We start from the raw sequence: 12664 nt of genomic DNA, 5'->3' as shown, positions 1-12664 counted from the left end.
GCCATTTTCCTTTTTTTGAGAATACAACTGATGGTTTTGTCATTTTCCTTCGAATTAACCGATTGAAGCAATACAGAGCACAGTAAGTTTGAGTGCTTTCTTAGCAAAAGTGCTTATCCAAAAACAACCCATAAGCCAATAAGAGACTGTGCATGCACATGCATGGTCAGCTTCTGGCAATCTGTCTTCTGCCCACGTGAGTTTACTTATATGCCATTTCCGTAAAAGAACAATGAAATTAAAAGATTAAAAAAAAAATCGTAAAAATATATATTTGCATAATGCATGTATATAATTTATATCTATATACGATAAGCAAGATAAGGACTTCCCTTTAGATAATTTTTTTTTTTTTAGTGGGCAGTTGAGGCTTGAAAGAGATCTATCTTTTTTATATGTTCCTTATATTATGGAATTGGTACCCGAGTTATGTGCCCATGAACTCCTTTTTAATTCAGTAGGTGGTCACGATCAACAATTAGTTGTTTACAAAAAGAAAAAAAAAAGATTTTAAAGTATCTGATTTGTTGATGAATATTATACTTTTCGAATTCTATTTGAAAAAATGCTTTTTTTTTTTTTAAGTTGGAAGACAGTTCAAGGAACACATTTTTTTTTTTTAGGGCAAAGAGTCAAACAAATTAATTTAGTTCTAGTGCTTTGCTTGGAGAAACTTAATAATTTCATTGCGCATGCTTCTCACTGTTTCGATTTAGTTACCTTGTTGGCTTGCTATCACGCCTCCTCTCATCATGATATAATGTAAAGGATCGATAATTATTGTTCCTCGCATGAAATAAATGAAAAATGAGATATTAAAGATGAAAAAAAAACCAAAATATATTATAAAAAGGTGAATGTGAAAGGAATTATGAGAGTATTTGAGGATAGTTACTGTCAGTTAGCACTAATTTATCACGATATTGTGCTTAGATATGTAATATCCATACCCGTTTCAAATTATCATTTGGGAAAAACATATTTATACTCTCAAAATTTTAAAAAATAGTCATTTAAACTCTTAAGTTTTCAATATGGGACACTATGACCCCCTTTCAACTATAATACATTTTGATTCTATTAACTCAAAAAATTGACTATAATATTTTATGATAAATAAAAATATAATATTAAAATAAACGTAACAATATATACATTTTATAATAAATAAAAACATAATGTTAAAATAAACATATAAAAGTTTAACATATCTTCAATATTATATAAAATAATTTTAATATTATTAGTACATAGGATATATTTTATTGATTGTAAAATCTCTTTAACCCAAAACTTTATATCAATTTTTATAATAAATAAAAATATATTATTAAAATAAATATAATAATTAACAATTTAAAAATTATTTTATATATTAAAAATATTGTAATATTATTAGTCTACCACATAAATTAAATTTTTTGAATTACATTTGTATTTATTAAAAAAATTTAAAGTCCATTTTTTAGTTATTGTCTACAATGAGTATTATGGTAAAAAAAAAAATAGTCTTAGTCTTTCTTATTGAAAATTTGGAGATCTATATTAGTATATTACTATTTCCCCCAATATCAAGGTGTAGGTGTTCTTTTCCTTTTTAAATAACTAGTTAATAAATACAAATATATTATTAAAATAAATATAATAATTTACGTTTTAAAAATTATTTATATATTAAAAATATTATAATATTATTAGTCTACTAGAAAAATTAAACTATTTAAATTATATTATATGTATTAAAAATTTTTAAAGGTAATTCTTTTAGTTACTGTCTATAAAAAATATTGGAGTTAAAAGGGGTATTGATATCCCCTATTGAAAACATGGGGTTTACATGACCATTTCCCAAATTTTGTGACTGTATATATTATTTTCCTTATCATTTTAAAATATTTGGACTTTTGCTTGCTCTGAATGAGGACTGAAAACATGGTGAATGATTCATGAATTATATAGATTATTTTTTGTGTAAGTTTAAAAAATTATCTCGAATAGAGATTTTATGCTTGTAATATTGCTTTCTTACACGAGCATATTCATGATTGAGTGTTATTGTTTTTCTTATAAAATGCAAAAGTAAATAATATTTATTTTTTCAACACTTTGTTAAGTAAATAATTTTTTCAACACTTTGGTAGCTAGTCCACAGATATTTTAATTTTATGAGTGATTATTAATTTAGTTGATACAATTTATTAGATGATATATATATATATATATAAGAGGTCTGAAGTATGTACGTCAATTACATCAGTTAGAAAAAAATTTATTTTTAATCAAATTCTACTTAAACTTTGATCGAGTGGATGGCTGATAATTTTTTAATTAAAAAATAACAATAATAATAATAATAATAATTCTCTCTTTCCCTCAAAATTTTTATTAAAAAATAATAATAACACAAATATAATTTATTATCACTTAGGGCTCGTTTGGTTTAAGTATAAAATGATGGGATTGGACAATTTTAGGATAAAATTATCCTAATGTAGTGTTTGATACCCAAAAATAATTGTGGGATAAAATTAGTGGAGCCCACCAATTAGTCCAAACAGTGTCAAATTTTTCATGTTATTTTAAAATAAATCTAACGTAATTTTGATAAATTAATATATAAGACATATTATTAGTTACTAGCCAATCTCATGTCATACCAAACATAAGACATGATTATTTATAGTCCAATCCAACATTGCACCAAACATAATATAGTATTATATATAATCTAATGTTATCCAATTCAATCCTATCTTCTCCAATCTGATCCGATCCAATCCAATTCAATCCAGCATACCAAACGAGCCCTTAATGTACATTCCCTTTCTATTTGACTTGAAGATCTATATATATATATATATTTATAGACACACACACACAAATAGCGAATCTTGTATTTACAATCTTAAGCACGCTTAAAAAGCAATTAAAAAATAAAAATTCTGCTAATCTGATCACTCTTGGTGAAAGGTTCCATCTAAAGTCAATCATAAGATCTTGAATATATTTTATGGAAAAAGCAATATAATTAATGGATAGGTTGAAACTTAATTTATGGGGATCATTAGGCCTAGCCTAATTGAGTCACTAAAAAAAAAAGGAAAAAAAAAAAAGAAAGAGAAAAGTGCTTTAATTTCTAACCAAAAATTAATTTAGTGGCAAATAGAATCCAGATTTTTATAGCGTTAAAAGAAAGTCAAGTTTCAATCTTAAAAATTTGGCTTTATACTGTTTTTCTGATAAATATTGACAAGTTTCGTTATGCATTGACACACCCACCAAATTATTTAAATGGTCCCCGGAAAATTACACAAAAATGGTATTCTGAATCTGAACCGACAACCACTTTGCATATAAATTTATTTTGAGACGGCGACCGACGATAATTGTTCTTATCTTGTTGTGGCAATTTGGGGCACAAAACCATTCAACATCAAATGAAAGAGTCTAAAGTTAATAATATTGACCAAATTCATTAATAATAAGGTTAAATTTGTGTCAACCATTTAATAATCGTATCAATTTAGATCTCGAATTTACTAATTCGTTTATAATATGATTACGAATTAATTCATTTACGGCACAATTTTTTTTCGTCAAAATTACTTGTTTTACCTTTATATTTTAAAAAATTTAAAACTAAAAATGTTACAAGTTTTTGTGGCAGAATATTCCAAGTTTCTATCTACGCAAAATTTGAAGTCTGAGAATGGTCTTTTTCATGACAATGAAGCTTTTTGGCTCCGATGCTAGCTGTTTCAAACTTTCAATTATTCATTAGTTTTTTTTTGTAATTGGGTTTTCATCTTTTATTGGAAAAAGCTACTTTCAAACAAATCCAAGATTCTTTGTCTCTCAATATTTTTAAGTTTTGAAAAACAATGATTCGCCTAAAGGCAAACTCCTTTAAATCACCAATCATGATCTCAGCTTCAAAATTAAAAAGAAGTGCATGTGTAGACTCTATACTCACATGCCTCTGAAATGTATTTAATTATATAACATAATGAAAGCTCACATAGTTGTTAGCAATTCAACATTAAATTGCTAAAATTCTATGTCTAGTTATTTATTAAGAGCTACATGTGTAGTGTGTACTTACCATTGAAGAAAATAATGACTGTTTTTAAGTATACGTGTGTATATTTAGTTTTGACAATATAATATATGTATTAATCAGTCATTGACATTACATTATGATGCTTCATGATTCATTACCTATATGATTAATGAGTGAGGCCCCAATTGATAATGAAATTGCTTGATGGAGCCAATGACAAAGTACTCATCACCACCCATGTAGCAAAAAGGTCAAGTGAAAAGCAAAAACTTTATGATTATTTTATAACTTTTTTTTTCCCTTTCTGAAATTTCGTTGAAATGTCGATTTTTTTTTTATTTTTTTAAATGAATCGACATTGAAAAGAAGTTCATAAAAAAATTTCAAGATCCATGAAGTTTCCGGCAAACTAAAAAACAAAATCAAGATTTTGATTTGACATTACCGGTATGATAAGAAATTCAATGTTCGTATATAATTTAATGAAATATGCAAGGCCAAGAAAAATGGCTTTTTAGTTCAAATTAAAGAATGCAAGGACGTTATAGTACATAATACATGGTGGCACTAATTATTTTAAATGATAAATTAACTATTAAAGAAAAAAAAGGAAAAAAAAAAGAGTTTAGTGGCATCTTTTCAGTTCATAATTAGTGAGACAAAAAGAAAAAGGTAAAGCAATAATTTGTAAAGGCAAAGGAAGAAAAAAAAAGGGTTGCATGATCTGCATACTTAGCTTCACTTTTATTATTTGTTAGACGAAAATTTTAGTCACAATAATTATGTTGCTTATGACCTTAAGCAACCCTTTTCAATGAAAGTCACTAAATAAAGTATTTAGTAAAAACTGAACAATATCAAATCTTGGGGGGGCCAAAAACTGAATTCCTTCAGGATTTTTGCTGTTAAAATTAAATGTGATTTGATTTCTAGAGGCTGTTATCAAAACTGCAAGCCCATTTAGACGGTTGAAACTTTCAATAGGATTTGATATGGGCATAATTGGAATGAAATCAATAATTATATTTAACAGGAAATCATTAAAATGGCATCATTTGATGCCTCCTTTTGATGGCAAGAAAAATTGCCGCGGAAAATTCAGTAGCATCATTTAGTTCTGTTCTCGGAGATGGGTGCTTCGGCGGTTCGTTCCAGAGTAACATTTTGTTTGTTTTTTTATCTTAAATCTGAACAAGCCTAAATTTAGCTAAAATCTAAATATGGTTGAATGAAAATGTCTGAATGACGTGTTTGTTTGTGTTTATTTTTTCTTTTTCAACATCTGAAGAGAAAAATTTTAAATTTAATAATTTGACATAAATATCCAGTGCTGCATATATTTGTTCTTCACAATTTATAATTTTCACAGGTTGATTAATTTGATAGCATTAAATATTATTATTGTTGATCTTAATTTAATTTTTTAATAAAAGATGTAATGATAAAATCAAATTTTATTATAAAGTCAATACTGTTATTTTATTTTTGATTCATCACAATAGACATAATATGATTTGTTCAATATTTCAGTTTAGTTAAAGTTATCATGTGAATAAAAATTTAAAGCAATTAAAAAAATAACTTCGAGAATAATACAAAAATATTAGGTTTATACATAATATTGGAAATACGTAAATTATTAAGGGTATTTTTAAAATTTGAAATTGAAATTTTCCATTTAGACTTCAAACTTAAGATAAAAGTGGATTTTTTCTACTTTTTTCTATTCAGATAAAATTATCTGACAATAAGTGATAAGTTAAAAAAATAAACAACTTAAAATAAACAAATGTATGAAAAAAAATTAAATTCAGACTTAAAACTAAAAAACATTCAACACGTAAATTTTTGTAAAGTAAACTTTGTAGTTAAGCTCAGAACTTTACCTGATGTAAAAGTGCATGTAAAAGCACCAAATTATCACCGAAACCTCTGAAATTTTGTATCTCCGTCGTGTTTGTCTGTTGGTATAGTCTAAGAAGTTTCAAAACGTGGAACAACTTCTAATATGAGCTCAACACATCAGAAATTTTATAATTCTAAGTCATTGCCTCATTTTCCAGACCAAAAACAAACTAGACATGTAGATGGATTAGCAAAACATCCTGCCTAACACACAATATCTGATATTTCAGTGCAATGTGATGCTTCATTTTTTAACGAAGGCAAAAGAGACCAAAACGTCAATGCCAGTAAACTCCTATAATCCTATCGCACAGGCTTTGGGAATATACAAATATATGATTGAAGAGAATGTAGTCCTCTGTAGAGGTTGGTGAAAGCATTTCTAAGATCTTTGCGTCTCTGTATTCCTCAGTTAGCAGTAAAAACTGCAAGAACTTCTCAGTTAAGATAGAGCTTCAAGACGGATAAATGATCCCCAAAATATCAAACCTTCTCGCTAATAAGCAGCTTCAGAGATTCCTACTAGCCATTGAGACTCTCCTCTTCATTTTGGTCAATAGGTCGGCCAACTATATCTTTACTGACAATTGAAGTCTTTTTCAACTCCTTTTCCAGCTTCAAATCCACAAACACTGTGCCAGCAGTGCCGCGTTTGGATGAGGGCTTGAGTTTGCTACGTGCCTTGCGGGAAGGATTTGAAAATGTGATTTCTCGGGTGCTAAAATCTTTGCTTTTCTGTTTCTTTTTGACGTTCAAGAACCCACAAGCAAGAGCTTCCAATGCTTTAGCAGTCAATGGCCGGATTCGAGTGCTTTGCCTCCTTGGATTCATGTTAGGCTGCTGCGCTGCAGTACTAACATCATCAGAGGAGTTCACCGCATCAAGATTAAGCTCTCTCTTGGTAACGAGTGAACCATTTGAATTCATGCCTTGGCTGCCTTCCACATCCATCATCAATTCTTCTCCATTGTCAGAGTTGGATGGAATCTTGGAAACATTCAGATCAATTGAGGACAGGATTTGATGTTTCTCATTTTTCCCATGAGATTTTTTCTTGCTAAAACAACTGCCACTCATCATACTTCGACTGACCTCCTCTTCTGGACTGCCTTCAGAATAACGACTCAATGGCGAAATCTTCTCTAGTGAAGTACCCACTTGAGAAATATCATTGTAACCAACATCAGGCAAGTCCAATGCAGAACAGGGCCCTACTTCTTTTGACTCATGGCCTGGTTGGAAATACCCAATGATACAGCTCTCTGCCTTTGCACAAGCTGTTAGCCTCCTCCGTTTAACAAGAGGAGCTAAATTACCCGTACTGTCAGATTTTGCTCTTCGACTGAAATGGAGCTTTATCACCCTGTCGGAAGGCTTTCTGTCTTCTGAGTTACTGGCCCTCTGATGTGGGTGCATGTCCACATTGTTGCCAGAGTCTGAGTTAAGTGCCTTCTTGTTGGAAACAGCACCATCAACTACATCTGGCTCAGAACTCAATGTTGTATCAGCCACATTTGACTCAGACTCATTCAAGGAATTGCTAAAGGATTTCCCTTTGTCTACTCTTGACAGAAAACTGATATCAGAAGCAATTTTAGATTCAACTGGGCAATTTCTCAATGTCCTCACTTTCCATGATTTTCCTTGATTGACTAAACTGGTATCCACGACCAAAAACTTCATATTTTTTGCACCACCATCATAAAAATTATCCTTGCTGTGTTTCTCAGTACCAATACTCGTCTCTCCTTTCAGAGGCATATTGGCAGCATCAAGCTCAAACCCTTCATCAGTTCTTAGCAGACAGCTCAGTTTGTAAGTATCATTAAAATGGACTGGCAAATATCTGAGTTCTCTTGCCTTAGATGATTTTGCTCCCTGTACCAAACTGGAATCTACAATCATGAACTTCATACGCTCCAATTTGTAGTTAGAAGTAAGAGGTTTAAGATAACAATGAGGCCGATGATTGGATGAATTATCCTGATCTGATAATTCTTCTAGAACCCATTGATCTTCTTCATTGCACCTGCTGACTCTAGGTTCTTCAGCTTCAAGCTCGAGGAGTTTCGGTTCAGATGCAACTTTTTTCAGAATATCACTTACTGAATCAAAGTAGTGGTCTCCTTTTACAAGTTTCCTTCTTGAGAACTTTTTCACCCCAGGCATAAGAAACACCAAACAATCCTTGGAACTGACATATCCCTCATCCCTGGGTTGCTCTGAGCGCCATCCTCTTGCAAGCAAACGGGGCCAAACAGCTTCCCAGAAGATATCATTGCAACGAGCTTTGCTTAACCGGAAGTCTCCAGTTAAAAACTTAATTATGTCAGTAGATGTAAGTGAGGAGCAAGCTTTGCCACTTGGCATTGTGGGAAAAACAGAGGACACTGGATTGGTCTTCACAGGCTCGATGGTAAGGCTTGTGAGATCCTCCTTCCCCTTACCAATTCCTACAGATTCTACAAGAGCATGGACTCCAACGGCAGCTTGCAAAGAGAAAACATAACTTTCTAGTGAAGTTCTTCCTTCTGCAAATGACTTGGAAACCTGCTAGCAGACAAGAAAATGGTTTCAGACACAAGAAAAAAAGTTAAATAACTATGCACATGCAAGACACATTTTACAAACACAAAGCAATCTAATTGCAAGCCCTGAGATGTGCAATTTAGAGTTTGGTCATTTATGTCAGTCTAAATATGTGAAGCTTCATCATTGCATATGAGTTAACAAGAAACGGAATAATATCTGAGGATATACATCTTTATATCATCACTAACTAGAAACAAAATACTTTCTCATACATACGGTAATGCATACCTCCAGCAAAGAATTATGAGATTCCTCCAGAATATGGGGAAGCAAACGAGACACCAACTCTTGCTGCCTCCACCCAGAAAAAATTTTCCGTCCATATACACATTTCCTACTTCTTGGTTTTCGGCAATCAGTCCACCTACGATGTGCAGGTGACCTATAAAACTCCCCATAGTAAAATGATAGTATATCCCCCATCTCTTTGGTCTCGATGAACCTTTTTATCTGAAAAAAGTTCTTCCCAAAAATATACAAACCAAGAAGGAAAATATCCTTTTCAGAATCTTTCCAAGGGTCCCTGAGAAAACCAGGAACTGGAGAACAGCTTGTGCACTTAGAGAGTTGATCTAAGTTAGTCATCCCTGCAACCTTTGCTTCACGGTTTTTTGGTTTCATTTCCTCTCCATCATTCAACTCTGAAAAATTTGGTTCTGAACTTTTCTTCCCAGTATTAGTTCGAATTTTTTGGCGCTTTGTATATTTGACAGACTCATCTGGATTATTCAGTTCATTGCGTAGCCACATAATCGGGATGGCCAAACCCATTAGAAAGGAATGGGAAGCATGAAATATGTACTCTGAATCAGTAGGGTTCATTAAAAGCTGAATATACTCGGATCCGGTTATCATGGGAGGAATTTCCACTTGGAATTCATCACCAATTCGAGGATTCACCTGCCGATCTCCAAATAAGTCATTTATGTCAACGGAATCTGAAGGAACTAACTGCTTCAGAGATGTTTCTTCACCAGAATTAGTATCATAACCCAGATGAATTGATTCCATCTGCCAAAACAACATAGAATTAGAAACAGAATAAACAATAACATCAGTGGCAAACAGTAAGGAATACAAACATAAATTGTTTTAGACACAACATATGATCTACTGAAGGATATAATGTCTAAATTTAAAGCGAGATTGCCAACAAAAATGTAACATTGATGCAGAGACAAAGAGCTACGAACACATGAATGACATGCAAAATGTCAGTAAGACTGCGATGTTTTATTTCCAGAATATATATGCACTTCAGTGGGAATATGAAGCACTAAAACCAAAACTGAAAACCTAGAAGGAAGAATAATCTTCTGTCCAGTCTTCCATGCCGATTAGAGAAATTGCATAATCTATAACCAGAATTATTTTGGAAATCAACTACATTATCATTATAAAATGAAACCTGCAAACCAAATTCTACAGGAAAAGAGAATTAATAATCTACTCTGGAAATCATAATTCCAAACTCCTCCTCTCCGAACCACCATGCCCAATGTATGAACACAGATACAGTGATCATCCAAAAAATTACACATACACCAAATTATCTAATATGAAAAGAAAGAAAGAAAGCAAAAGAAGACAAACACACACAAGAAAAGAAACACATAGAAAGCCGAGAGTTCCTAAGTAACCAACTTGTAACAAGACTATCATACACCAACCCAAGATCAATTTTAACACAAAAATCGATCTCTAAGCTGTTAAACACGTTAAAAAACAAAAAGTCACAACAAAAACTAACAAAACAAAATCAAATGAAATCAATCGTGTACTGCAAAGAACATACAGACTCGATCGCTGATTATGTTAAACCGAACACAGAAGAAACAAACTCAACATAAAGGTTTAAGGATTAGCAAGTGATCTCATAAACAATTAACAAATTCATAAACAACAAGAACAGTGCATAGAGGAGTAACCACATTGAAGATAGAAGCGTAATGCTGCAAAGCGAAACAAGACTGGCCATCCACTAATCACCAACCTCCATTGTTGGGAGCTTGAAACGTGAACAGCCAACGTTAAAAACAAAACTTGGACAAATGGGTTTTCATATTATGCAGTGGTGCTTACATTTGTTACATACTTGCATCAATATTCACACCGAAACATACAACACGCAGAACATGTAAAAGAATAAAGAAGCCAAGAAACAAGGACACGAAAGGGAAAGAGAAGGCACCTGGCTCAAGAAAGCTCTTTATTTTCTTGGAAAATTTGCGGGATAGAGAGGGAAAAATAAGAGAAGCTTAGCAAAATGTAAAGGGAACGCTATAGAGTTAAAAGAGAAAATAGTGTGGTATGTCTATATGAGATTTATTTATTTATTTCTTTTATTTTATTTTTGCCAGAATGTAGTCTTTGGAAAAAAAAAATTTCAAGAATCATATTAATAATAACTACGGGTTAATAAATAAATTAGTTAGATTCCTATTTTGTAATAAATTTTCAGTAAAAATTATTTTTGCAAACGTCACACTCGTTATATCAAATAAAAGATATATGAAACTTTTTTCTTGTAATTTTTAGTTACCGTGCACCTGCATTGTATGCAAATGAGACTTTAATTGTATAAATTATATTCTTTTCAACAGAAAATGAGTATACAATTTTAGTATACATATGTTTTCAATTCTAACTTTATTAAATTATTAATTAGTATAAGTTACTATTCAAATGTGATTTCGTACATAATATATGATTTTTTTTTAATTTATTGAAAACGGATTCAATTTAAATGTGTTTTTTTTTTCTTTTTTTCTTTTTGAGTAAACCTCAAGAGAGGCTTAAAATATTGTATGAAGTAACTTTAAAATTTGCAAGAGAGACATGATGTTTGTAAGAGAAATTATGACCTTTGTTGATACAAGTTTTTGCGGATTCTTTTTAGAAATTTTGTGGCACATATCTATTATTAATAATATTTAGTGAAATTCCATTTCTTTGTTTTTTATAATTTTTTTAATAACAGTTTACCCTTGGTCGTAATGATTTAAAGATAAAGCTCATATCAGCAGATAATTGAACAAGTATAATAAATAAACTTTTTTTTTTCTTTTCGGAAGAAATAACCAAAAAATTGTATTGTTTCTAAGTTTATTTGAAACTGAAAAGGAATCAATAATATTAAATATGAGAAAGCTAAAAATTGTGGAACACAACACACACATGCTTGTTGTGAGTGTACTACGCTCAATTACAAAAAAAAAGGGGTTAATTATCCCTAGATGACATATATTTTGATAAATTTTAACCAAAGTAAAATTTTAAAAAATAAATTTATTTTTTTTCATAAAGTCAAAGAGATAAAAATATTAGATTTATATAATACTTTACAATTCATAAGACTAATGCTTCTTTATGTTCATTAATCACTTTGATTCAACAATTTGTTTTCAAGAATTTTGTTTGATTTTACCAAAAAATGCCTTGTTAATTAGACTTATATTTAATTTTTTAATATATTTTTTATTTAAAAATTAAAAATAATTGAGTAGGGATAGAAACATCATTTTGACTACTAATTGTAGGGTAAAAATATCATTTTAAAACTAATTGCAAGGGCAAAAAATTTATTTTATAAAAAATTTACTATTTCTATTAAAGTTAACGGTAAAAGTTAATGGAATATCACCCGCTCAACTATTTTAAAAAATATATATCGTCTTTTTTAAATTTGTCAAAACTTATGTCAACTAAGATAATTAACCCTATAAAAATAATAATTTAAAGATAAAACTCACTTGCACACTGTACTACAAATTTATCATTTTATTATTTTTATTATTAAAAAAGGTGACCATTATGATGTATAATTCATATATTTGCGTATAAGAAGTCCTTTATATTCTATTAATTTAATTTATTTTAAAATAAAATAAGATGTGTAGTCTTTTCGAATTTGATTTTTCTAATTATATTTACTGCATTTTTTTTTTAATTTTGAAATGTCACGAAGACTAGTGCTTGTTTACATAATAATGAATATATAGCATAATCATTAATCACTTGCTAAGAAATTCCACCTCCCACAATTGATTTTGTAATAGTCAAATGGTTTCAACTATTATTATCATTATTATTATTATTATTATTATG

The 12664-nt window shown here is 30.3% G+C and overlaps 1 protein-coding gene across 2 annotated transcripts; it reads right to left on the bottom strand.

Annotated features, from left to right (window-relative positions):
• Positions 1-6069: 6069 nt before the first annotated feature.
• LOC102629830 (uncharacterized) lies at positions 6070-10852 on the bottom strand. 2 transcript variants are annotated; one of them, XM_006471996.4, is made up of 3 exons: positions 10749-10852; positions 8786-9568; positions 6070-8515 (listed from the first exon to the last, which is right to left on the bottom strand). In XM_006471996.4, exons 2-3 carry the CDS (start codon positions 9566-9568, stop codon positions 6488-6490), a joined length of 2811 nt encoding a protein of 936 aa, XP_006472059.2. In that variant the 5' UTR covers positions 10749-10852; the 3' UTR covers positions 6070-6487. The 2 variants fall into 2 exon arrangements, with proteins under 2 accessions (XP_006472059.2, XP_052296396.1); XM_052440436.1 differs by lacking the exon at positions 10749-10852 and adding an exon at positions 10489-10733.
• Between the last annotated feature and the right edge of the window lie 1812 nt (positions 10853-12664).

The sequence above is a fragment of the Citrus sinensis genome, chromosome 5 (genome assembly GCF_022201045.2).
Source record: "Citrus sinensis cultivar Valencia sweet orange chromosome 5, DVS_A1.0, whole genome shotgun sequence".
In the NCBI taxonomy this organism is placed as follows: domain Eukaryota; kingdom Viridiplantae; phylum Streptophyta; class Magnoliopsida; order Sapindales; family Rutaceae; genus Citrus; species Citrus sinensis.
This window is presented reverse-complemented; position numbering and strand designations above follow the sequence as displayed.